This window comes from Enoplosus armatus, chromosome 15, assembly GCF_043641665.1.
Source record: "Enoplosus armatus isolate fEnoArm2 chromosome 15, fEnoArm2.hap1, whole genome shotgun sequence".
Lineage (NCBI taxonomy): Eukaryota > Metazoa > Chordata > Actinopteri > Centrarchiformes > Enoplosidae > Enoplosus > Enoplosus armatus.
In genome coordinates this window covers 18,206,290-18,232,493 of record NC_092194.1, presented here as the reverse complement: position 1 = coordinate 18,232,493, position 26,204 = coordinate 18,206,290, and the positions used below count along the sequence as shown (strand labels likewise).

At 42.8% G+C, this 26,204-nt stretch overlaps 2 protein-coding genes across 10 annotated transcripts in view; both read right to left on the bottom strand.

Moving 5' to 3' along the window:
* actn1 (actinin, alpha 1) overlaps positions 1–23,043 on the bottom strand; it is a 53,676-nt gene extending 30,633 nt beyond the window's left edge. For all 9 annotated transcript variants that reach the window (XM_070919827.1, XM_070919828.1, XM_070919829.1 and 6 more), the window contains exon 1: positions 22,626–23,043. In XM_070919827.1, the coding sequence (XP_070775928.1) occupies positions 22,626–22,724 (99 nt within the window). In that variant the 5' untranslated portion in view covers positions 22,725–23,043. The remainder of the gene's footprint in view (positions 1–22,625) is intronic.
* LOC139297253 (synaptojanin-2-binding protein-like) overlaps positions 1–26,204 on the bottom strand; it is a 161,387-nt gene that overhangs the window by 36,258 nt on the left and 98,925 nt on the right. The gene's annotated exons all lie outside the window — the stretch shown is intronic.

Sequence of the window (26,204 nt, the reverse complement as noted above, 5' to 3'; positions counted from 1 at the left end):
TGTCTGAAATCAGGTACCCATTGTTTAAAACATTACTAAGAATCTGCGGTAACTAAGCTTAGCGAGGATTAGCGAACTATCCCCTGCATTAGGTAGTTGCTGCTGTTAGCTACTGACTAGGGTGGGATAGACAGCGACAGCCCCACTGGGCAATTAACCTCCATAGGACTCTACTATGTCTTTGTAAATGCTTAACAGAAACTTAGCACAACATGATGAATTGTTGTGGTGGACTACTGAAGCTACCAGAGAAAAACACCCCCCTGAGAGTTTTGAGTGTTTTCATCGGTTGCTATCACTCCAATGAAACTGCAGGCGTTGGATTTTCCCTGCGCGGAGGTCCAAAGTATTTATAGCCGAAGGAGGTGGCAGGACGAGTAGCATCATCATCACAAATATGTTCTGAATGAGTGCCACTGGTGAAGCTTCATCCTCGGATAAAGCGTATGCACTGATCATTGTTTTCAATCTCGGAACCTCCCAATTAAACTTGATTCATATCATATCAATATTTAAAGCTTATAAACTTTACGTTTTTGAACCAGGAACCCCAGTATTTGGATGAAGCTTGTCAAAAATCATGTGTATCAGATAAAGCAGGTTAGAGCTGTTATTTCAATGTGTCAAATACTTATTTAATCAACATTTAAGTAATCGATATTGGAGACACCCAATATTAAAGGACGGGGCCAAAAACACTTGGGGGCATCCAGTTGTTGCGAAGCTGTTGGTGGAGAAATCAGTCTCTCTGCCTCTTTTACAGTAGATTTCTGTCTGTATAATTGTTGTAAGCTGGGTGCACAATGTCAGGTCTCGTAAACAATTGATCTGAATGTATGAGACCACCACAAAATGTGTATATGTATCATTGTTTTGGACTCATTATAAAAGAATGGAGCCCAGTTGTAACTGTGCTGCATGGAGTATATCTCAGTCTGACACCAGCCTAAATATGTTGGGCCAGTAACCCACAGGAAGGAGACAAACTGCCAAGAAAAACAACAAAATAGACACCAGAATGCGATGTACATCACAAACAGCCGTTTAACAGTGTTTACAGTAAGTGTTTTGAGAGGCCTTAAGCATTATAGCAGTTTACAGACTGTTGTATAAGTGTCGAGTGATAAATACAGTCCTTTGCTGTGTGTAGAGTGTGCTGCATGATTCCTGATCTACGCGTGATCGTGTTGTCCTTGTACAGTTTGTGTCAGTGCCGTATGTGCTGCGAATCTCTGTAAGTTGTTAACATGTCTGCTCCAGAGTCCCGAAGACCAATTCCTGCTCATCGTCAACGTGCTAGTGAAAATCACTCTCATTACTGTGGCTTAAACACCGTCTGTTTCAGCTTCAGTACAACATGTCGTGTAACGGAGCAAAGTGAAAGCACGACTGACTGCGTCTGCGGGAGGATCTGGAGGGTTGTAAATTTTGAGGGCCACCCCCCACCCCCTTCATCACTCGTCTGCCTCCTCTCTCTAGTCTCAGCCTCCCAGAACTGAGGCGGGCTGTAAAAACAACAGGGGTCAAGAGCTGGAGGAATCTGCTCCGCATCAATTTCAGGGAAAGTTGCCAGTCAGCATCATTAGAGCAACGTTTTTCCCATGGCAACCACTGAACGCAAGGCTCAGCAAACAAGCTACCTGAAGCCAGTCAACCTGGATAACCTACTCAGTTGTGTGATTGTATATAAAAGAGAATAAGAGCAAATTAGTCTCAGACTGATATAATAAACTGTCAAAATAGTGAAAAATGCCCTTCACTATTTCCCATCGCCCACGGTGGTCTTCAAATTGCTTGTTTTGTTTGACCACGAGTCCAAAACCAGAGATACGTCATTTACAATAACATAAAAACACAGAACAGCCACAAAACTGGTGGTTCTTTGGCTTTTTTTCTTGACTTATTTAAAATATTAGTCAATTATCAATATAGTTAAAGGAATAGTTTGGACACTTTTGGAAATATGCTAATTCATTTTCTTGCAGAGTTTAAAAGAGCTGATGAGAAGATTGATGCTACTCTCATGTCTGCACGGTAAATATGAAGTTAAGAGCCAGCGACCAGTTAGCTTAGCTTAGCATATAATCTGCATAAAACCCCCATAAAATGACAACATTTTTGTACTGGTTTATGTATGGAATAAAGAAATCTGATATAACATGTTCCTTTGTGACATTTAGAGGTGTTGTTAGGTGGATTTTGTTACCTTTGGACAGAGCCAAGCTAGCTGTTTCCCCCTGTTTCCAGTTTTTATGCTAAGTTAAGCTAATCAGCTTCTGGCTTTAGCTTCATATTTACCGTACAAACATGAGAGTGGTATTGATTTCTATCCAACTCTCAGCAAGAAAGCAGATACGTGTATTTCGCAAAACATTATTATTATGCATGAAGGTTTGTTGTTGACTTTGGACGTAGTTGGGCAAAACAACCCCAATTCAAGGTCCACTTAGGAGCTTTTTCCAGAGATAATACACAACCGTCAAAAGACCTTGAGTTGGTATTTCTTTGTCAGACTACTATCATACAAACGTATGCTTATATGTCAGTGACATCTTTTATATAGTGTATTTTCTTTTATTTCATATTGTATTATATAGTTTTAATTTTAGAGTTTATCGATTTAATGGTACAAAAATTTACGATACAGTTGAAAACAAAGTTGATGTCCACAGATCCATCATCATGACATGTGACTGCATGACACAGTTAAAGACTCCAGAAAAAGCAAGTAAGTGAACCTTGAGTTGTTGTTGAGTTATTGTTTTATTTAATTTTCTGTTGATGAACTAATCCAGTAATTCACATAATCACATAAACTGTCTTTAATAATTAAAAAGAGCTACCGCCCTGTACTGGTAGCCTTAAGCCCATCACTTATAGTTTTCTTTTTCCCCCACCTCTCACTCAGCTCTCAGCCTCCCCTCTCATCCACTCTCCCCCCCTCCCACTCCATTAATCAACCTCAGTTAGGAAAATATTTCCTGCCTCTCTGCCAGTTCCATATTAGTACAATCCTTTTACTGAAACAAGCCAGCTCATGAGAGCGAGCCCCTGCCATATCCGAACACACGAGCAGGCAGACAAGTCCAAGGGAGAGAGGAAAGGCAGATATTGCTGGCAGGGTGTCTGACACAGGAAGGCGGTTTTCAACACCGCGGCCAGTTTCTCAAGCCTCAGTCTCCAGTTCAGGGTACCAGAGGGCCTCTCATATCCCGATGAAACGCCAGAAACAGGCAGATAAATTGCAAGAAAAACGTCTAGAAAAATATCTTTCCAGGACGAAGCCGGAGAAAGGAGCCGAGAGGAGGTTGAAGGGGAAAAAACATTTCTCCAGAAATCCACAATATAACGCCACCCACAGCTCGAGCTGCGACAAGAATGAAAACTGTCTGGATGAGTTGGGGGGGGGGGGGTGGGCCTCTGTGAATCCCGGGGAGGTAAGAGTGCCGTTTCTCTCCTGTTAAGTCTATTTCTGCTGCCTTCGTCTCACTGAGGCTCGTGGGGGCCAGAAAGCGCTGGTGGAAAGAGTTTCTTGTGCCAGGAAAACAGAGCTGCTAACAGCTACAGCACCTTCCTCCCTCTCAGACTCCCAGATGATTTCCTGATGTGTGATGGATTAGGGCATCGCGTTTAACCAGACGAGTTCACTGAGACCACGATCTGATTTAAAATGGCACCCGGGAGAGACAGCTATGGAGGAAGGGAAGGCTATGCATGAGGCATGGCCTTGCTCAAGGGTGTATCACTGCTAAATGATATGGAAGGGAAAAACTTTTCACATTTGTTTCTGCAACTAAGACTTTCCAGACTGTTCTGGTGATTTGTATGTCCTACCTTGTTTTAAACATGAAACTTGTTATGGAGAGCCAGCATTCAAAACAAACTTAAAGTCAACAAATTTCCATAGAATCACTGCAATGTGTAGATTCACTCGAGGTAGCGGAGTAATTTCGCAGACATTTTTGTGAACTTTAGTGAACTTTTACACACAAATTTGCGCCGTTGACTAATAGCAAGACGTGACCTTTAAGGGAACGGAGAGCAGGAGAATCTAAAATGGAGGAAGCTATCGTAGCTTATTAGCCGTGCTGAACCATCAAATTTTATCTAACCTCCCCCCCTTTGCTTGAAAATAAACTTCTCAAAAGATGTTTTTTTGACAGTTATGAGACAGGAATAGATGGTAAAAAGAAATACCTCTCTTGAATAAACTGTGTGATCTTATTGTCCCATTAGCAGCCAAGCAATCAAGCTAGTTAACTGACAGTTTGGCTAGCTCACTGGTTCTGAGAGCCCCCCCCCCCCTTCAATAACTCTTTATATAAAGAAATGATTTACAATCCTGAGAACAAACTGCCATGGGGGGAAATAAATGGCAAACAGTACAGAGGAAAAAAGAGAGCTATAAAAAAGCTTGAAGAGCTATTGTGACTGACTAGTGCTAGCGTGTTAGCCGTAAGCTTACTTGCTACACAAACTAGCCCTGCCAGTTGTCACTTGGCATGCTAGAAGTGTGCCATGTCATATTTTTCATGATAATACTGGTATAAATCATGGTATAAATCATATATAATGATAATGATATTGCAACATAGCAACATGTCATGGCTACATACAGCAACAGTTATAGTTGCTGCTGGCTCTGCTGGAGGAGTTAGATCCAAAAGAGGACCAACTTCTGAAGTGTTTTGATGACATTAACCTTAAGAGAAGAAGAGCATCAGTACTACACAACACAACAGATATTTTTAGCATATTGTCACAAGTAATAGCCATGTCATAGCCATTATATACCAAGCCTTTAGCACTGGCCTATTTCGTAGTAGAAAAGCAAAGCTGTTACTTTAGTGCAGCTATAGCATTGATGAAATGTCATCATTTAAAACAAGTCATTCAAGGTCATAGGTGTGGTTTATAGACATAGTCCTGGAAGTCACACCAAACTGCACAAACGTGACGTTTTCTAATCAAGTTTAACAGCAAACAGCAGAGCGATTCCAAGCTGCACTTGCACACACACATTTGTATTCCAAGGGGTGCAATCTACATGCAACTTGTCATCAAGGAGTTTGTCAGTGTTGCCATGACAATAAGTACATCTTTAGTTCACCTGAAAATAGAAAAGAGAATAACACACAGCATTGGAGTTACAGAATAACTTGTTTTGTGGTCTCGGAGAGGCCTCGATTTGGTGAAATAGTCACAAAAAATAAACGCGAATAAAAATAAAACAAGCTAGAGAAGTTGAGGTGTTTGAACAGACGCTCCTATGTGTATTATTTCTGACAGCGCTGTCAGTTGATATAGATATCAGATATGGGTTACATCCCAAAATAAAAACGAACTGTCATCCCAAAAAGACAGGATCAAGAGGTGAATCAGAATTGACGATGAAAGTCTGTCAGAGGGAACAGAAGAAGATTCAGGTTGCTGCTGCCTTCAGTTTGGAGGCGCAGCCTGCGGGACGGGAGGAGCTGCTGTCTGGATGCTCTGCAGGCTGCTGTGCTGTGGCTCCGTGGGTCTGGCAAGCAGAGAGACTCAAAACACAAATTCCATCTCAGCAGTTGAGTGGGAGGCAAGAGAGCAGAGAGGCATGATGCAAAGTCTGGGAAAAATGATGATAGAGGGCAGAACGGCCGCTGTGTATGTCCAGAGACAGAGACAAGGGCAGGGAAACTGAAATGATAGAGACAGGAAGACTAAAATCGTTTTTTTTTTCTCAGCATGATCAGATTTTTTCAAGAGTGTTATTGATCTGATATATTTGCACCTGCATTTATTGGCAAATGAGCACTCAATTTGTATAAGTGAAATACATTTCCCAACCAAAATCAATAAATTTCAATAAAATCAGTAATCAGTGCACATGAAGGGAAAGAAAGTCCATGTTTAGCTTTGGCACAGAGCTCAATTTTTGTAAACTCTGACGCGAAATCTGAGCCACCTTTGTAAACGGACTCGACAGCATTGACTTTTGAACCATCCAGTTTCATAAAGCCCCGCTCTGCTGGAGTATACAGTGCTCAGATATGTGGCCTGGATTGCAGTCAGTCACAAGACAGGCGTCAATGGTACAAAAATACCTCTTGAATTAACTTATCTTTTTCTGGTTAGTGGCAAAGAGCGAAAAAGTAGTCACCACATCGCCATGTTTCCAGCACCTATTTCACGAGGATGCAAATTAATTTCATTGTGCCATTTTCTGGGAAAAAAAGACTCCTACGCATCACCTACGTTTGCTCACAGCAGACAGAAGTAACATTGAGGAGTGACAACAATGAAAAAAACAATGAACTCTTTTTGTCACCCAGAGTGTTTGTTAAAGGGTAACTTTGTTTTTTTTTAATGCAATTTGGGCCGTACTTTTGTAGCTTTAGCCATCATCCCAATCATTAACAATAAGACCCAGCACATTAACTCCTGAGAGCTGGAAACATCTCTAAAAAGAAGTCTGCTCTCACTCATTGATATTTTAGGGGGCTTTGACGCCACCAGTCATTGAAAACTTCTGAAAAGCAAACAAGGAAACAGAAAGAGATCGACTGACATCCACAGAGGCACCCCAACATGTACACATTTACACCTCGAGCACGAACAGCACGACACCTCCACATAAAAAGCGCCACTGCTCCATCCATCCTGCTCAGAGTGACTCATGGACAGGAACAATATGACCTTTCTGCCTGCTCAACCTGCTGGAGAGATGAAGGGGATATGTCTCCCTCTCTCTCTCTCTCAGTTACAGGCCAGAAGATGCTCTCTCGCTCTCTAACACAGGAAGGACAGAAGTCTGGGGACCTGCCAACTAACAAGGGGAGTGCGCTGAAAGGGTTAAAGGTCACCATTCATCCCCTCTCTGTCTCCTTCCTCTAAAGCTCACTGGAGGATACAGCCTGACTACCCACACACACACACACACACACACACACACACACTCACACCAAACACACACTTCTCTGGCTCCAACAACAGTAAACGAGGCTCAGCTGAGGCTGCCAGGCAGATGTGATGTGGTGTGTGAGTGTGTGTGTGTGAGTGTGTGTGTGTGTGTGTGTGTGTGTGTGTGTGTGTGAGTGTTCAGAGGAGGACAGTATGGACCGGGTGAACCGTTCTACTTTCCCACTGCAGCTGGTCGAGTTTGTTGAGTTGACACTTGCTGGTATAATCCCAGGACTGTGGCTCTCTGGCTTCCCTCAGTTTCCCCTCAAGAGTCTCTCACTTTCTTCTTCTCTCAGTTTCTACCTCTTTTTTATCACTCTCTCCAGTTTCCACCACAAATATGGATAACCAAGTGTAAGTGTTATTTTTTCCAAGAAGGGCTGTTTGAAATGTTAGATATTGGTGCCAATATGATACCCTATTTGGGGGGTTGAAACATGGTTGTATAAACTTGATACTAGGTATTATCAAGTTTATACAACCATGTTTCAACCCCTTTTTTTAATTCAACAAAATATGCCAAACCGCTCAATGCATCAGCATCAAATAAGGAAATATGCAGAACTAAAGTTAGTAATACTAATTAACCAACAAGTTGTTTGATCTATAAAATGCCAGAAAATGGCAAAAACCACGGAGAAGCACGTGAATAAAATTATAGACAAAAGATGTCAAAATTTCTATTTCATACACAATAATGATGCAGCACTAAAAATGGGAGGATTTATGAAGCTGTTGACATTGTTGTTCTTTCCCTCCCATGTTTTTCTTGCATTGCTTGTCGCCCTTGTCTCAGTTCAGACCAGCGTGTCTCTCACAGACAACACACTGTCCCATAGCAGCGTCTCTCCTGGACCACCACAGACAAGGGAAAGCGTTCTTTCCTCCAGCCTGCAGCCATGATGGAGTGCGACAGTCTCTCAGGTGCAGCATCCATCCAACCAGCCACTCAAACAGGCCGTTAATGCAAACTGCCGACTCAGCACAGTCATCCCATTACACTTATCTATTGCCTTGGCTGCTGCTTCAGCACACACGTGCGCACGAGGGCGAGTGCATCCAAGCAAATGCACCCCAGAGCGTCAACGCAAGTACAAAAAAAGATATGCTAACACAGAAACACACATACAGCCCGTCTGCATACAGTTTGTGCATGAATGCGGGCATGTGGACACACACTGTAGATGCAAGCAGATACACTTCAACACGTGCATGGTCACACATGCATGCACACACACTCCACAGTTCAAGCGCGTGCTGACGGAGCAGTGAGCCAGCCAAAAAGTGCAGATTGACAAAGAATAGCAGCCATTGTGACCAGTCCACTGATATTTACTCTCGTGTGGCCCAAAGCAGCCCTGATGCATATTCATGTGTGTGTGTGTGTGTGTGTGTTACAGCGACGAGTCAAAGAGTGGTAGTAGCTCTTTCCTCAGTCGAGTTCATTTAACAAAGAGTGGCTCGTCTGTGAAAATGCCGCAGAGCACCTAACACTGGGCGGTTGCTATGACAACCACAAAAGCCCGGAGACCCACAAACAAACAGCTTGGCCGCGCCGAGGCTCTTAAAAACCCACGTCCACGGCTCCCAGAGCGCTCGCTGGGATCCAACATGTCAGCATACACATGCACGTTCACACACACCCCCCCCACGCAACACCAGTTTACAACCACGAAAACGTCTGTGACGGTGAGAGATCGGCGTGCAATTTCCTCTGAGCTTCAACTGGACCTTAAATCCAACGACTTTCAAGGGATGGTTTGATGGAACTGCTGCTGGATTAAAATGTTTGGATTTTCTAAAGGATGTCATGGTTTTGATCAGACTTTAATAAAAAAGAAACAGTCGTGGATGTAACAAAATACGTTTACTTTAACTTACTTTCTACACAAATATTGTGCTTTTTACAGTCTGACAGTTAAAGTTACTAGTTACTTTGCAGATTAAAACTTTACATACAAAACATCTGAAAATAGGATTCATTTTTATAGATTTAGCCACCCAACAGTATGTAAAGTAGTTAAAATTAGCTCCAGTCAACCAGCTACAATATTAACATGCTGCTTTACAAGTTAATGCATCAATAATAATAAACCAACAATATAATGTCTATTCATATGACTCTCTGAAAGGGGCAATTCTGCATAATGAGTGCTTTTACTTTTGCTACTTAAAGTACATTTTGATGACAATACTCCATTTTGAATGTTTAAATTGTGATATTGCATCTTTACTTCCAGGATCGGAGTAGTTCTCTCAAAGCCTTTATTTTATTTTTCTCAAATCTATAAACTGTCAAATATTTTCAAGCCACACAGGAAACAAGTCTGCTTCAGTGATGTTGTATTATAACTCTCCCATTTAGCTTCCATATTTGGTTGAGAACAAAAACAAATACATCCTGACAAAAGTTGATAAGACGATGCAGAACCTCTGATGATCTCACAGCACACAAATTGGATGCAAATCCATGTGCAGATGCTATTCAAATGGAGCCCAGGCATCAAAGAGGCCATGCTGAGCAACAAGTCATTCAAAAGCCCAGTGTGAACATGTATCTCCCCGCTTCACCGGCTCAAAGAAGAAGCGTCCCACTGCACAAAGGCCAGTCTGTGGAGAAACCAGGTCTCTGTATTGTATGTGTCCGAATTGAAGCTACAGCTCCACTTAATGGTACTTAAACAAACATGGAGGACTGTGTACAGAGAGATACACACAGCTGCATGGTAACACTGACACACTACCTGCATAGACTTGAATATTAGTTTTGGCAGACTATATTCATATTTTATACACTTACAGTAAATTATAAATACAGTATGTTCATTACAAAGGTGTTGATTAGATGTCCCGCACTGTTTCAATGAATTTCAATGGAACTTTATTTAAAAAATGGTCAATATGAACGGTTGCACTGCAAAGACACAAGGAATTTCTTTTTCGCTCAGCAGGAACAAAGTTGTTATCACAGCGACTCAGCACAGCCATAATTCCTGAGTCATGCCTGAGCTGTCGTGCTCTCTGACAACAGTCAGATGCCAATCCAAACAGTGTGATGGGAAGTACAGTGGCCCACTTCAGCCCGAGTCAAAACACAGTAGCCATGAGTCAGCTCCAGCTCGGTTTGCCCTGTTAGCGGTCGTGCGATGGGAAGTGTGCGGCTCGGTCGTGGTGCTGCTTTGTGCCGGAGCAGCGTTTTTCTCTGCTGACCGTCACCTGACTCAGAGAAATGCTGAGCTGGGAGGAGCTACACTGCACACGAACAAAGGACGCTTTCAACACATATACACATCAGCTGTACTGTACGTGTCCCCTTAAGGCCATTGTACTTAATGTGCTACGTTTCTATACACCGAACTGGACGTCAGGAGAACAGAAGCAACATCTTCTGTTCAGTTGAAAAAACACTTTCTGAATCATGGCTTGGATGTTTTTATTATACCATGGAAATAAGAAAATACTTCGGATTGGCTAACAGGTGTCTATTAAAATTGTAAATCAGGACACCAAAAACATATTCTATATCTACAGCAACATAACGTACACAGTGTTCATTCTTTTCTTACACCTCAGAGTGCATTACAGCTTTTTTTAACAAATCCAAAATAAATGACAGCTCATAAATATGTATGACTCATCATATCTGTTGGGGTTTCTCACTTCCTCTTCCCATTGTTTCATATTCTGCTTAATTCTGATGAACAATACTTGCGGTTGCTTTCCAATGTTTGTGTCTCAGTTCTGTTATTTCAGAATTTCCCTCAAACTCTCGTTGGGTCTGTTGCTAAAAGCAAAAGACTTCTTACACTCTGCTCAGAACAGCTCAATGCTACTACAGTAAAAAGACAACAGTCATTTTCAATTATCAAGTCTTACTAAAATATGTCTATTGTACATTTAAAAAGACTAAAACTTCATAAATCAATGTCAAACCCACAGCCAGTGTGGACTGTATCGCACAGTGTGCTCGATGAGATAACTTTGTAATAATAGTGGTCAGTAAACATGCTACTAGATTAGCTCGCTAGCAGTTATACGGCACAACACGAGAAATAATGTTCTAAAGGCCTCTGGCAGCAGTGACTTAGTGAAGTCAAACTTTTAAAAGTTGAAAACAACAGGTTCGTATACAGGGAGTTATGTGGTAAAATGGCCAATAAATAACAAATACAAAAAGTGACTGAGCTTTCAAATGACCAGCAGACAAACAATTACTATTCCTGTACAACAGGGGAAACGTCTGCTGGTGAAGATCATGTGATGTGATCAAAAGCTCCAGAACAGCTGCGAAATGGACCTCGTGGTGAGATTGTTTTCTCAACTGCTGTTTCAAAGGTCAAGAATGACCTCTGAACGTTGTTGAAAGTTGTTTTTTCATATTTATTTTGAATCTTGTGAATTATAGAACTTATTAAAATGTTTTTGTCTTTGATTCAACATGTTTTGTTCTGGAGAGTCAAACTAGACCTGATGTGCAGAAAATGAATAAAAAAGAAAACATGTGTGTGCGTGTGGGCAGGGCAGAATGACGGGGGGAGGGCTGCAGCATTTTGTTGCTTTGGCCTCTGTGTTGTTTATACGTGGGATCCTTTTGAGAACCAAACACACAAAATGAAGCTTCTTGATCATCAGTTCCACATGTGAGTCAAAGAGAGAAGCGGTAACATTTTCAGTTCGGCAAATAAACCAGACATGAAAGTCCAGGTGATACATAAACTGAGCCTTGATCACGAGTTACGTGATCTATTCAGCTCCAGTGGCCAGTCATATATTTAACTCACAAAAACACAACATTAATTGACGTGCTGAGTGGACAAGCTGCATTGCAATATTTCCTACTGTGTTAGGAAATCCTCCTTCCTGCAGGAAAATGATGGAATGGAACTGATGATGCCCAAAATACACTTAAATTCAACTTTGATCACTTCATAGGTTACATTTTGCAAAACACCAGTATCATAAAAGCTGAAACTAAATAAACATTGGTTTGAATATGTGCACTTAAAGCCACTACATATGCTCTACGCCCAAAACCACTGGCCATATTCACATGCACCATTACATTCTGGTTTTGGATCAACACATGTACAAACTAGCCTGTTCGAGACCTTTGAATCACTGCTCATTGCTGTTTTCACCAGTTGGAGAAACAGCAGACCAATCAGAGCTTCGTAGGTGGGACTTAGAATGGGGGATGGCATCCTTCGACAAGCTGTCTACCTGGCAACATCCATGAAAATCTATGATAATCAAGTGCGAATGAGATTGATAAGATCAACGCATCAGCGCTTTCCACCTCAGCTGGCCAACTCCCTGTGCTGGGACTGTTTTAGAGGCACCACAAGTGAAGTGAAATATTCTGTTGTTCATTCATGCCAACAGACTATATAGACTAATGTTGCAGGGCATCAAAAGGTGCACAGTGACAGCTTCTCTCAAACGAGACCTGACCCAGAATCTGACAGACAGGCAGTAAGATGAGTAACATAACATTTTGAAAGGGGAACTGTATTCTCTGCTGGGCAAAGAAAAATCTTGTGGGCATCTGTGTTTTTCCTCTGGCTTTTCTGGATCTGTGGAAGGTCACAGAGGTTGTAATTACGACGGGAGAGAGTAGGAAGAAAATGGTTCATGGGAAAGTCAGAGAGAAGCGCTGAAGAAGAAGAGGACCACGTGCACACACATCTGTATGTAAAGCTCATCACAGCCTTTAAACTTTTCTATATTTTCTAAGTGACCACAGCTTACAAATGAACTGTACAATCAGCTGATGTGATTGGCAGTGCTGCTGTTTCACCCTCCCTTCCTGTCTGCGTCCATCCACCAGCTCCAGCACCTGCCAGCACTTCACACGGCTCAAACCACTCTGCTGCCCTGCCGCTCTGCCAAGGGCCCTCCACCACACGCCAACAAGCAGCCGGCCGGCTCTCCCCTTGTGCTGGGTTACCAGGGGTGGGGCTGTCGAGGGGAGGTGTCTGTTACAACTTGTAATGAGATCTGCCGTGAGCACTGAACACGGCGGCCGCTGTTGTTTACTGTCGCAAATGAAGTGACGTCGGGGGAGCGTGCAGACTAATCCTGCCGCAGGAAGCGGAAGGGGAAAAGAAATGTCGGTCAGTTCTTGTTGCCGCTGCAGAATGTAATCGTGCAGACTGTATCACAAACAGCACAGAGTCATCGGCGTGTAATGCAACTTGCCTGCAGGGAGTCAACTTTAACTGGCCATGGGCGCCGGTGGACCAGACGATCAATAGCAGCCACTGATTGAAATTCAGACGTTCAATACTTGTCCCACTTTAGAAAAGTGGAAGAGTGCAGCAGAACAAATAGCCTGCGGCCTTGGATTTCATCAGAACACTCTCTTCCCAAGGACTCACTAACACAGATTGACGGATTGATTTTTTTCCAACATTATCATCATTCTAGGTCCACAGGAACATTGCTTTATCTCCTTTCCATGCACGGTGGCTTTAACTGTTGCACTTATTACTTATTCCTTGCCTGTAACGTTGGCCACCTAGCAAGTCTGCTTCAGCACATTGAATTTAACTCCCTCTGAATTAGACTTAATTGCCTAGAGTGTAAATAAAACCCTTAGAAACATCCTGTCTTCACTGTTCAAATGCTGCCAATTTACTACACGCAGAGCAAATAACAGTGATGCGCCACCCTCTGCGCAGTGGAAGACAGGCTTCCTGATAAGGCGGGAGGGAGATGTCAACACATTCAGGCTGAAGCTAAAGCAAGGGGGAAACTTTTTCCTTAACTCCATCGCCACCCACTCAGTCACATCGTGAAGAGGAGGAGGAGATAGATGGAGGAGAGACACAGAGACAGCAAGGGTGAGAGAAACTGATGGCTGAAGAAACTTGCTTTTGCTTTTATTTTTTTACGGATTACTTTATTTTTCCACCCTATCGCTGATTTACAGAACATAATAGTGTTCAACCTCCACTTAGTCCGTGTCATTAAAGCTCTTGCACTCCCAGAGTCAACAACACTCATCCTGAGGAAAAAATCTCTTGTGCCACATGGGAAGTGATGCGCTGATAGGTTTCTGGCAGAAGCAGAAGTGGCGGATTTTGGATAAACAGCAGAAGATGAGCAGAGCAGTTAGTGTGAGCAGTGATGGCCACCGAGCCTGAACAGACTAAAGACAAGTCAGACTTCATGAAGAGCAAATCTAAGAAAAAGACAACACTGTGCCGAACACACGCTTGACTATAAAGTTTCCTTTAAGATCACTTTGTGACTATGATCTTGACATGTTAACATGATGGGCAGTAAATACCTCCAAACAGGCTGACAGCTAGTTAAAACTTAATATCTTGTTTTCTATTTCCTCCATTGTTAAAGGAGAAGTTCAACACTTGGCTCACTTGCTTTCTCGCAGAGATTTAGATAAGAAACACAACCTATCAACATGTCTGTCTGTTGAATATAAGGCTACAGCCAATAGCCAGTTAGCTTAGCTTAGCATAAAGAATGGAAGCAGGGGTAAACAGCTAGCCTGGCTCTGTCAAAACATAACTAAAAAAGTAAATCCGCCTACCAGCACCTTTAAAGCTCCCCAAGTAACACATTAGTTTTCCTTTTTTAAATCCGTACGAAAATGAAAGTGTTTTCCAGGGGTCATGTGCTGGAGTATTTCTTGGCTGGGACCAGTAACTTCCTGGAGTCTCTACTGGTTGCCAAGAAATAGCCCCACATAACCAAGGCTAGCTGTTTCCCTCTGTTTCCAGTCTTCATGCTAAGCTAAGCTAAGCAGCTGCTGGCTGTAGCCTTATATTTAACAGAGAGAGTCATATTTTATTTAACACTCAGCCAGAAAGCAAATAAGCTTATTTCCCAGTCCAGACAATGTGATGTGTGGGCACCTTGCTTTTCTGTTGAGTAATTAGTAAATATGTAATTACTTTAATATGTAGGAGTAATGACAGACCAAGTGTGTTGCAGGAGGGAAACACCCTAAAGAGTAATGTGATAGCTCACACACCATCCAGCCCAGTGATGATAAATTATTGACTCCAGGTTGACAATGTGACAAAAGATGGCCTCCTGAACACGCTCTCTTTGTGCAGAGACCTGAAAGCTCCTCTGTCTGAACCTCTTCTTCCACTCGCTGCCACCTCCCTCCACCCCCACTCCCCCGGAGCTCCACCCACACAGCTACTGAATGGAAAGGTGTGCCTGCTGCTGCCTGCCTTTACCAGAGTATCTGTTTACTCAAAGCTGCTTTCACTTACATGAGACGCACTGCAGCTGCTCCTGTGAGGAGGCTTACAGCTAATACACTCGAACCGAGTAAAGTACAGTAAGAACCCCCCCCCCCCTCGGCTTCAAAGAGAGGCTTCGCAGCGAGCACATGCACTTGAGAATGCATGTGGTTTGATTAATAGCATTAGCGGAGGAAAGACCCGGCTACATCCTTCCCATGTGGCGCAGGAAAATTCCTTGGAAACATGCAGACAGATCGCCTATAAACCCCCTCTGGGTCGTACACTATTGGAGACATGTGACCATAAGTGTGTAGTGGTTCCAGACGTGGTGGAGCATTGAGCAGGTTTTTGCTCCACAGGAAATGCACCTTGACCCCAAATCCCATGGTGGATGTGGAATCCAAAAAGCTCCCCGCCTGGGGTCTCAAATCTGCCACAGAGCGGCAAATATAACACTGAACTCCAGTCTGTGCACGATGAATTGTCAGTTCTGAAACGATGAGACAAACTTATCGAAACCCCCGATGACGTCTTTAAAAATCATCGCACAATTGGCCTTGAAACTGTCTTAATGGCCTATAACCGAGAGCTTGGAGCTGATTTCTGTATAAGTTTCTAAATTTGAAACGGGGGCCTGAGAAAATAAACTAAGCAAGAATTTGCATCAGGGCCCTGGCATTTGGGAGCAGTTCAGATAAGAGCCTGGTAATTGCTCACATTTGACTTTTCAAACAGTGAATTCCAAAAACAAAACCCAGACGCAGTGTACCGCTTGATGAGGAACAATTAGCTTTCACCTTCCTGAAACAAATAAAGGACGAGAAGTGCAACTTAAGCATGAAAATGTTTTCCAGACCAAGAAAGGATGAAGAGTTTCAACCTTCTCTCTTCAGACATACAGAGCTGTGATCTGCTTTCTCAATCATTGGCACTGAAACAGGTCTTACACCAAAAAAAAGGTTGTATTGCAAAACACAGAGGAGACGCAGTTCACTAATATTCAAACAGAACAAGACTGAAAAGTTGTGTCTTAAACTTGTTGCACTCGAGTCACTGAATTAAATTGAATTGCTAAAGATGGAAAACAACCTGTAAGCATTTAAGGAGGCAAATTTTACAACCAATCCCATAAATGTTGGTAAGTCTGGGATGTGGCTTGTTAGTTTTTACTCTTTGATCATCGTGACTGTTTAGAGGTCATTTTATTTTCTAACAAGACTAAGAATCTACAGCTAGCGGCTCTGTCAGGATGCTAACATGCTCTCAATGACGACATGCTTAGTTTAACGTGCTAGCATGCTAACATTTGCTAATTATCACTAAAAACTACAGCTGAGGCTGACGGGAGTGTCATTGATGTGACGATGGGATCTCAAAGGTTATTACAAGTTATCCCGAGGGGAACATGAATGTCTCCACCAAATTTCACATCAATCCGTCCAGTAATTATCGAGATATCGCACTCAAAACCACAAATGTCAACCTCGCCGTGGCGTTGAAGGAAAAGTCAGACGATCACCAAAGTCATTAGGATTCATCCTCTGGGGACCATGAAGGTCTGTTTAAAATATAATGGCAATCCATCCAATAAATCCTGAGATATTTCAGTCTGCCATCCACTGAGCCACGCCACTAGCACAGCTAAAAATCAAATTAGCTTGTTAGCACAGTGAAAAAACCAGCATGTGTAGCAACACAACTCTCTAAAGGATCAATCAGTGTGAGCTGTCACATTGACTTTTCTTGGGTAAACTCTGCCACCAGTTCTCCAACAGGAGCCTCAGTCCACCGCACCGGAGAACAATACCCCTCCCTGAGACGGGGAGTTGGGTTATGTAAGAGTCATTAGACACAGGTCAGTATCTTCTGACACACCATACATCAGCCAGCGGCTTCAGGCCATAAAGAGTAGATGGTTTCCTCCTTACAGAAAGCTTCTCATTAGCGGCAGATAACGAGATGTTTCGGTTAATTATGAAACGTGCTCGGTCAAACACCGACCGTGTTCACGCAGGATCGGCTTACAGCCAGAGTGAAAAGAGGAGGAGGGAGGTGGGATGAGGAGGGAGGTGGGTAGAAACGTCAGCTTGTTGGTGGCAGCTCACAGGTTCGAATCCAAACAGGGACAATTGGAGCAAAAGCAATGAAATAAAACGCGTTGAAAAGTTGGGAATCACCCAGAAATGTTCATGTTTTTGATAGAAATAGATAAATGTATTCACCAAGGAGGCATAAAACTGCAAAGCCCCATTTTCAGCAGCCATTACCTTAATGTCTTGATGATAAGCTCATCCTTAATTAATCACGTCTAAATGATCTGATGAGTTGAATTGCCTCCATGGGAAATAAAAGAACCGATTTCTATCAAAAACATGAACATTTCTGGGTGATTTTGAAAGCTAGTTTCAGTCACATAACAGCATCAAGAGAAGAAAATCTGCATCTTCAGTTCCTGAATTTAAAAAAGTGGGACTTCTCGTGTAATCGTACCCCGTGGCTGATCTTGGAGCACACGCATAAAACTTCCTGCGATGGGACGAGTGGATGACTGGATGCTCCTGGGCCCTGACCCCATCAATCAGGACAAACGAGACAGGGCCCTGACAGCGTGACCGGGGCGGGATGATTGGTTCGCTGGGGAACTCCTGTTGGGATTTATAGCCCAGCTGCGTTAACCACGACAGCAAGCGGGCGCAGGATTATCAGCGCCCAAGAGGACTCCAGACTTCTATTAGGATTTCTTTCAATTTTCTTACATCTTACTATTTGATAGAGAACAGCAGCCGCCCTGACGATGATAACTAGGTGACTGACGACTGGATACTGAGCCGTCTCCTGCTGAGAAACAGACAGCAGGCTGCTCATTTCCCTGAAGCGTCTTTTAGTCCGACAGAAGTGGCATCAGAGACACGGGGCTGCTTCACTTTCTCACCTTTCTTTAAAGGAATTATTCACTCTCTTGCTGAGAGTTAGATGAGAAATTTGATACCGCTGTTAAATATGAAGCCAGAGCCAGCAGCCGGTTAGCTTAGCATAGAGACTGGAAACAGGGGGGAAACAGCTAACCTAAATTTGTTTGTTTAATCCGTAGAAACAGTGTATAAACATCAAGTTGTGTTTTTCTAGGGGCCAGTAGCAGTGACTTCCAGTAGAGGTTTCGGTCTACAGACATGCGGCTGGTATTGGTATCAACTCTTGGCAAGAAAGCAAATAAGTGTATTTCCCAAAAGGCAATTTTACCTGAGCAACTGGGGGTTTACTGCCCCACTGAAGGGCACTTTAAAGGCCCTGAAAACCTGCTGAAGGGATTTCTTATGATGCCAGGCTGGTGTCAATCAAATCTGATCAATTCTGACTGTTAAAACTCTTATTAAACAACAACTGAGGATGTCTTTCCAAATTGTATCTTTGATTGTTGCACATGCAGTAAAGAAGGAATACTTGTAGGAGAAAGTGTTACTGAGCTGATGACCTGCAGATGACTACATTATTTCTCTCATGAAATGTCATTTTATGTACTTGCATGATAATAAGTGCATGTGAGTTTAATCAGGGGCTCAGTGTCAGGCTGCAGGATGGAAAACATCACATGACACGGCAGGACAGTTTATTGAATATGGAGGCAACAAAAAGTGACACTCTCTTCAGCGCGCTCATGTTTTATGTAGTGAAAAGAAGCAACATTTCAGCACATAACGCCTTTATCAGGGCAGAGCAGAGCCGCCTGCCGCAGACAGAGACGGGAATTCACTCTTTTGACATTCCCTGCTTTGTCAACGCCGGTCTGTGACGCTCTTCTTCTTTTGTTAAAAAGAGGGCTGCGCAAGGTGCATCATGGGAACACAAGAATCTGATGACAGGAAGTATTTTGTGAGGTGACCAGAGCTGACATTACACATCCTATTATGCAATCTAGCCAGCAGCTGCCGTAGTGGAGAGAAACACGTAACTCTTTCAGGTCTTCTTACTCGAACTGAAACGTCACACACTCATTCATGCGTTGAGTCAGCTTCCTGAACGTTGTCAGATACTGTAATTTAGAGAATGCCTGGGAGGAGAGGACAAAAGCCAGTTTGTCATACTTACTGAAAATGCATCTTTATGCAGTTACAGTAATTGTTATTTTGTCCAGAAGCAGTGAAATGACGGTAGATGTAGATCAGGATGCTCGGTTTGGATGACCGGCTGCCAGCGACAGCCGCGCCCGGAGACGGCTGATTAGTCAAAGTGGGGAGTGTAAAGTGGTGACAAGTCTGATGACTAATTCGCTTAGTGGGCACTTCCTGAGTATATGTCACATAAAAAGACAAGTTCCTGCAGAGCCTTCTGGCCTGCAGGCTGGATTAATTGAGTCCTGCATCACGATTCCTAAATGTATTGACCAACATTAAGCCTGAAAGCCCAGATGTTGATTACAAAAAGGGAAATCCATGAACTCGTTATATGAAGAGACACACCAGATATTTCTTTCTCCACTTAGTACATTAGAGAAAGAAAAGTCCGTGTCTGTCAGAACTTTTCAATTTGAGGCTCAAAGTCACGAAACGAGACAAAATATTTCTGGCAAAAGTGAACAAACCAGTAAACCGGTTGATGTTATCTGTGACCTGGGTTGCACAGTCTGAGCAGGGGAATGTGGGTGTGTGTTGGGAGTGTTTGGGAGGCCACAGAGGTTGGGGTGTGGGAGATGGGAAGTGGGAGGTGAGAGGTTTACGGGCAGGGCCTGATCGAAGGTACTGCAGCTTATTTCCTTATAAGGACAAACCTGGACAAATTAGCTACAGCAGTTAACACCTGAACTCCACCTTCCTGCTATGAAAACAGAAAAAAAAAACTGTTAGACTGAAAAACAGACGAGGTGTGTGTGTGTGTGTGTGTGTGTGTGTGTTTGTTTGTTTAACAGAAGTGTGACGTAATAAAGATCAATCAGACTAATATATGAACAAAGTCATATGTTGTTTAAGTGAAAGTATGTGGGAGCTGGAGCTTTAAGCAACATCTGGCGCAGTTTACCTGAGACACCTGGGTCTGCAAACACTTTAAGATTCCAAGATAAGAAGATACCAGCGCCCTCATACTCGGGGGGTCAGGTTAAGACTTGCATCGGACTCAAAATATTCTAAGCACTCTCTGACATGCTGGGTTTGTGTGCGTCAAAGTGAATCGCAAAATACAGCCAAACAAAAACTGTGTACTTCTTTGCTGCTGTTTTGTATTTTTCCAGTGTTAAAGTCTAATTTAACGAACTCATTTTTTAAATGGTAACTCATTAATGGTCTTCAGGGAAGTTATAATGTCAGCTATTATAACTCCAGTTATATTCACATGATTGCTGACTTCTGCCTTCAATCTGCACTAACAAAACATGCAAATGACCAACGGTTGCTATTTCCTTCTTGTTTGTGTTTATTCTGAGTCTCACTTTTCTTGTTCACCTTTGTTTAAATGAACCAACCGACATCTACATCTTGAAGGCGAAGGAAGCACCTCCAAGACGCTGGCTGATTCATTTAGACGCTAAACAGATCAGAATTTTAAACATCTCAGTCATAATAATGTGTTTCTCGATGGGAAACAATCAGCAAACATGAAAAGCTTCGAGAGTTCATCAGCAGCAAAAGTGATTGCTGAGGCCTGGGAGGAATTTGGGTGGTGTGTGTGTGTGTGCTGCATATGGATGAATGTGTGTGACAGTAAACTACGCCGGCCCCGTGGCCGAGGACAGAGGTTCATGCCTGCCCGCCAGGGGGGCTGCTGTCTTCCCTCTCAGCCTGTAATTGTGAGTGTCCGTCCAGTCTGATCTCAACATAACCACTTATCACTGCTCTCTGCGGAGACCAGCGGATGAATAAAACATTCCTGCTCTCTGCAGGACGATTAGATCAATGAGGGTCATGCCGGGGCAGAAATGTGCGGGTCATCAGTGGAAAGTATTTCACCATGGAGGAGGTCTGTGATCCAGGAGGGGGACGTGTGAACTAAACCGTCAGGTGTTGCTGCTTCCTTCAGGCCTGTGCAAACTTTCTCTCTACTGCATGAAGAGTTCTCATACTGAGAAGGCACTAAAGGAGTAGCAGCGTGAGCTGATCTGATGACTGAAGGATCCCTGTCTGCTGTTCACACCTGACATCAGCCCCGCATGCCTTTCCTTTATTTCCTTTCAGTCGCTTTCGACCGGTAGCAGCCTGCCGATGACATAATCCAGGAAACTGGGAGCCGAGAGAGAGCTTCGCAGTGCGAGAAAGAAACTTGGGGGGAAAAAGTTTTCCAACGGCAGCGAGAGGGGCCGATTATTACCATTTTTGGGCACGCTTGCTCCCATGCAAGCCCAGCCCAAACCACAGCGCTTACTCAGATTCCACAGCGCTTTTCTTCCCCGTTTCTCAAAGCGGAGGCAAAGTATGGGGAGCAGAGAGAAAAAAGTAACACCCCTTCTCGAAACAGACCATTCATACTGGTGTCTGGGAAAAGAGCAGCAGCTGTTAGACGCGTGTGGATGATTTGGGCTTGTTAAAACAGTATATGGACGTCTACCAGCCTTTTATTATAAAGGTGACCTCTGTGCGCGCCGTGTTATGGAGCTCATATTCATCCAAGGGGGGGGGGTTAAGCAGAAATATATTCAGATATTTAAAGATGAATAAACTAACCTCCAGACTGAGGCCATAATACAGCAAACAACTTCCAACACAAACAAAAATCGATTTATTTGCCCCAACCGGCTGTATTCCGCTGTAGTAACACGCAGACTCCGCGCGTAAATTACAGAAATAGTTGAATAAAGGAGACGCAAAGTGGGTTTATCCCCCCTCCTCACACACACACACACACACACAGTCCATCCCCCCGGTTGTTAAGCATGGTCTAATCCACGTCGCATCATAAGCCAGATGACAGGAGGGGCCAGTCACACACCATATGCAGTCAAGCGCATGGCTGACATCTGTTGCGCTGGAAAGGTGGGCTCCTTGTCCAGTTCTTAATTGTTTTTCTCCCCCCTTTTACCCCCCACCCCCCCCCCCCCCCCTCCCCTCTCTCTCTTCTACTCTTTCCCTCCTGCTGCACAGATAATGGGTGGGCCTCCTACATGTAATTGCTGCTACAGGATATTTCATAACGCCATGCAGGATATTTGCAAGCGTGTTGAGAGATCTGGAGGCGAGAAAAGTTTTGGAGCAGAATCAGGCTGCTGATAAAAGTACCTGAGGAAGCCGCACAGGTGATTAGCAGCGCCGTAATGAGCCTAATAATTCAAGGAAACAGCTGCCAGTCGGTGTTTGGTGCTGCTGGCTGCCTCTCCGCTGCGCCAACTGATCAATATGCTTTCAAAGTAGCCAAACGCGCGCAGCAGACACCCTCATTAATGCGTGACAGTAATATTAATCAGCTTTATTATCGTTGTTATCACAAGCAACAACCCCGCTTCCGCACCTTTACGCCGGAGGAAGAAGGAAGTCAGTCTCTCACCTTTCTCTGCTGCTTCTCCCATGCAGGATCCAGGAGCAGATCCCGATCCCAGTCATCTTCTTGATGCATATAATTTTCTTCTCCATCATACGGATCCATATTATACACGTATCTATAAAGCTTTATATTTATATATATATATATATATAGACGCTGTCTGCTTGTCTCGTGAGTCCCCCGGTCCTCGGCGAGGTGATGTTTCACAGCAGTATATCAGCTCAGTCTACTCCGCCACGCATTCAAGACGGTGTGTGGATGAAATTAACGGTCCACCCCCGGCTTCCCTCTCTCTCCCTCTCTCTCTCTCTCTGTCTCTCTCTCTCTCTCTCTCTCTCTCTTTCCCCCTCCAACTCTCTGCCTCTTCTCTTTCTCTATCTGCTCGAGTTTTTTCGCCCAGCGGGAGCACTCAGCGGTAGGCAGACAGTAGGCAGGTCTAGTGGCGAGGAGCGACAGACGCAAAAACTTTGCTTCAGACAAATTGAGTCGGTAACCGACCGAGGGATCTGATTGGACGCCTCGGGCGCTGGCCCCGCCTCCTCGAAGCGGGTTGGCTGGTTCGGCTGTCATTGCGGAGGATTTAGACCCGAGGTTGCGCTGCATAGGTTGATCCAGAACCATGTAGATCTGCGAGTTGATCCAAACATCTGACTGTTTGACTGCGCCGATGCTTCAGACTGTAATCAGCATAAAACAAGTGTAACGCGTTACTTCACGCGGTGTAACCGAAGCTTTAACACCGGAAACAGTTCATTCATGAAAAAAAAACATGTTAAACTATTGCTGACGAAGCGGTTTTGTTAATAATGGGAGGGTGGAGGACATAGTAAGATCCTTTACTGGTAACTAAGTACATTTACTCAACTACTCTAATGTATATTATATTATTGGATTATAATTATTGGTGCATTGATGTGTTGATCACTGAGATGTTGAAGCTGGCAAATGTGAGGCTAATTCTAAGTACTTTATATACTTATCTATAAAGTTTTATTCTGGTATCACATGATCATTTATGTGTTGATCATGTTTTGTATTAGTAATCCGAGTCTGCAGATTAACAAGTACCTAAAGTTGTCAAATAAATGTAATGATGTGGATACTATCCTTGCTTCTGAGATGTAATAGAGTAGAAAGTGGATTACAAGTAGCACAAAATGGAAATACTCAAGTAGGGCTAAAGTACAAGTACCTCAACACTGTATTTAAGTACACTACTTTAGTAAATGTACTCAGTTACTTTCCACCACTGATAGAAATGTGTCTAACCTTCAGCAGGAAGGAAAATAACTAAGTACTATTTACTCAATTACATTTTGGAGGAGAATATTGTAGTTTGTACTCCACCACATGTAGTTTATAACTTTAGTTATGCTTTGCAGATTCACGTTTTGAAATAAAAAGACAAATAGAAAAATAGTGTAAAATGACATGTTGTCTCTATAAAATGCATTGGCTGTAGGCTCTGAAGCAGTATAAAGTATAAGTGCCTCAAGTACTTGAGTATAATACTTGAGTAAATGTACCACTTTCCACTTTACCGACAGTTTACAATTACAAGTAGCAGTGCCACAATGTAAAATACTTGTAATACATACATGTACAATTCCTGCAATGCTTTATTTGATGACTATATTTTGTATTGTTAATCTGAATCTGCCTAAGTAACTAAAGTTATCAAATACATGTAATGCAGTAAAGGTATAAAGCAGCAGAACATAGAAATAACCAAGTCACGTACAGGTACCTCAAAATTGTACTTAAGTACAGTACTTGAGTCAATGTACTTAGTTACTGTCCATCTCTGAGGGTGAGACATATTTCTATATATATACAGCAGACATTATGGAGCTTCTTCCATCCTGTGCAAAAGTGGTGGAATGTAACTAAGTACATTTACTCAAGTACTGTACTTACATACTAATTTGAGGTATTTCTACTTTATAAAACTTTATATTTGTACTCCACTACATCTCAGGGGCAAACATTGTAAATTTTACAACTACAACTACATTTGTCTGACAGTTTTAGTTACTATTTATTTTTCTGATTACAATTTTTCATACCTTTCCTGTCCTGTGAAAAAATATGTATCTCTAAATTTGGTGATTTTTTTTTTTTTTTTTAATAAACTGAAGGATTAAGTGTTCCTTTATGTTCCTTTTCTCCTACTTAAGCCAAATAAACTATTTAAACCCCCCTTGGATTAGCTGGAAAATTAAACGCCACAAAGGTGAAAACAGGGCTGTTTTTTCTGACACTATTTTCAGCAACACTATAAACATAATGACGATCTTATAGAATATGATGTAGATTAAACTTAGATTATATAAAGTAGGTAAAACTAGCTCAACCTTAAACATCTACAGCAGTAAAATGCAACATACACATTCACGCAGCAGTAACATTAATCCAGAAACATCATATATAACAGTAAAACACTTACAGGGAACATTTTACTGCAGAATGAATACTTTAAGTAAATTTTGTTGATAATACGTTCTTTTACTTAAGCGAGGTTTTGAAAGCAGGACTTTTACTTGTAGTGGATCATTTTCTTAGTGGGCTACTTAAGTACTTTTATTTAAGTAAAGCATCTGAATACTTTTTCCACACTGTACAGTATGCACATGCGCAACAGACTTCAAGTCATTCAGAAAAGAAAGGTGAGTCACAACGCAGCTCCTGTAAACATGTGAAGCGAAGGACAGGTCTGTCTGCCTTGTAAGGTAAACCTACTCCCTCTCTCTGTCTGTCACACACACACACACACTCACACACTCTCACACACACACACACACACACACACACACACACACACACACACACACACACACACAGAGCAGGAGAGATGCCGACACGGGATAGCCCCAGCAGTCAGGAGAAAGTGGAGCGCTCTTCCATATATGGACAAACTTCCAAGGGTGAATGTTTGGGAAAGTGATGTCACGGACCGGGAGCAGACTGCCAGCTCACCGCCTGCTCCCCGGCTAAAGGAAGCAGCAGCCCGGCGGTGATGGAAGTCAATGATAGGACAAAACCAAAAGTAGCTGACTGCAGCTTGTTAGTAATGGAGTCTGGGGATAATTATACACTTTTCCATTAGCTAATTAACCTACAGTCATTTTGAAAAACAAAGTGATTCATTAAATTTACATTTAAATTATACCATTCAGGGAAACAAATGGATAAAATGTTATACACTCTTCATTAATTGTGCCAATTAATAACTTAATCTAATTATTGTGTCTTCAAGTAATAAATGAGTTAATTAGCTTATAAATGGATTTGCTAAATACATTTGAACAGGAGTCTACAGCCATGCTAGCAGCTGTGTGAGGCTGCACTAAGGCACAGTGATGCTAATGTCAGTAAGCTAACATGCTCACAATGAAAACGTCTCAATGTTGGCTCCACATAAAACTCTCTTCTAAAACTATCTTCCAATGTTGAAAGTGTAGAAATTCAACATTACGTCACACACACAAAAACGTTTTTTGTGGCATTAATCTGACCAAAATAAGTATAAACAAGACTACAGCCATGCTAGCGTGCTAGCTGTGTGCGGTTGTACTTAGGCTC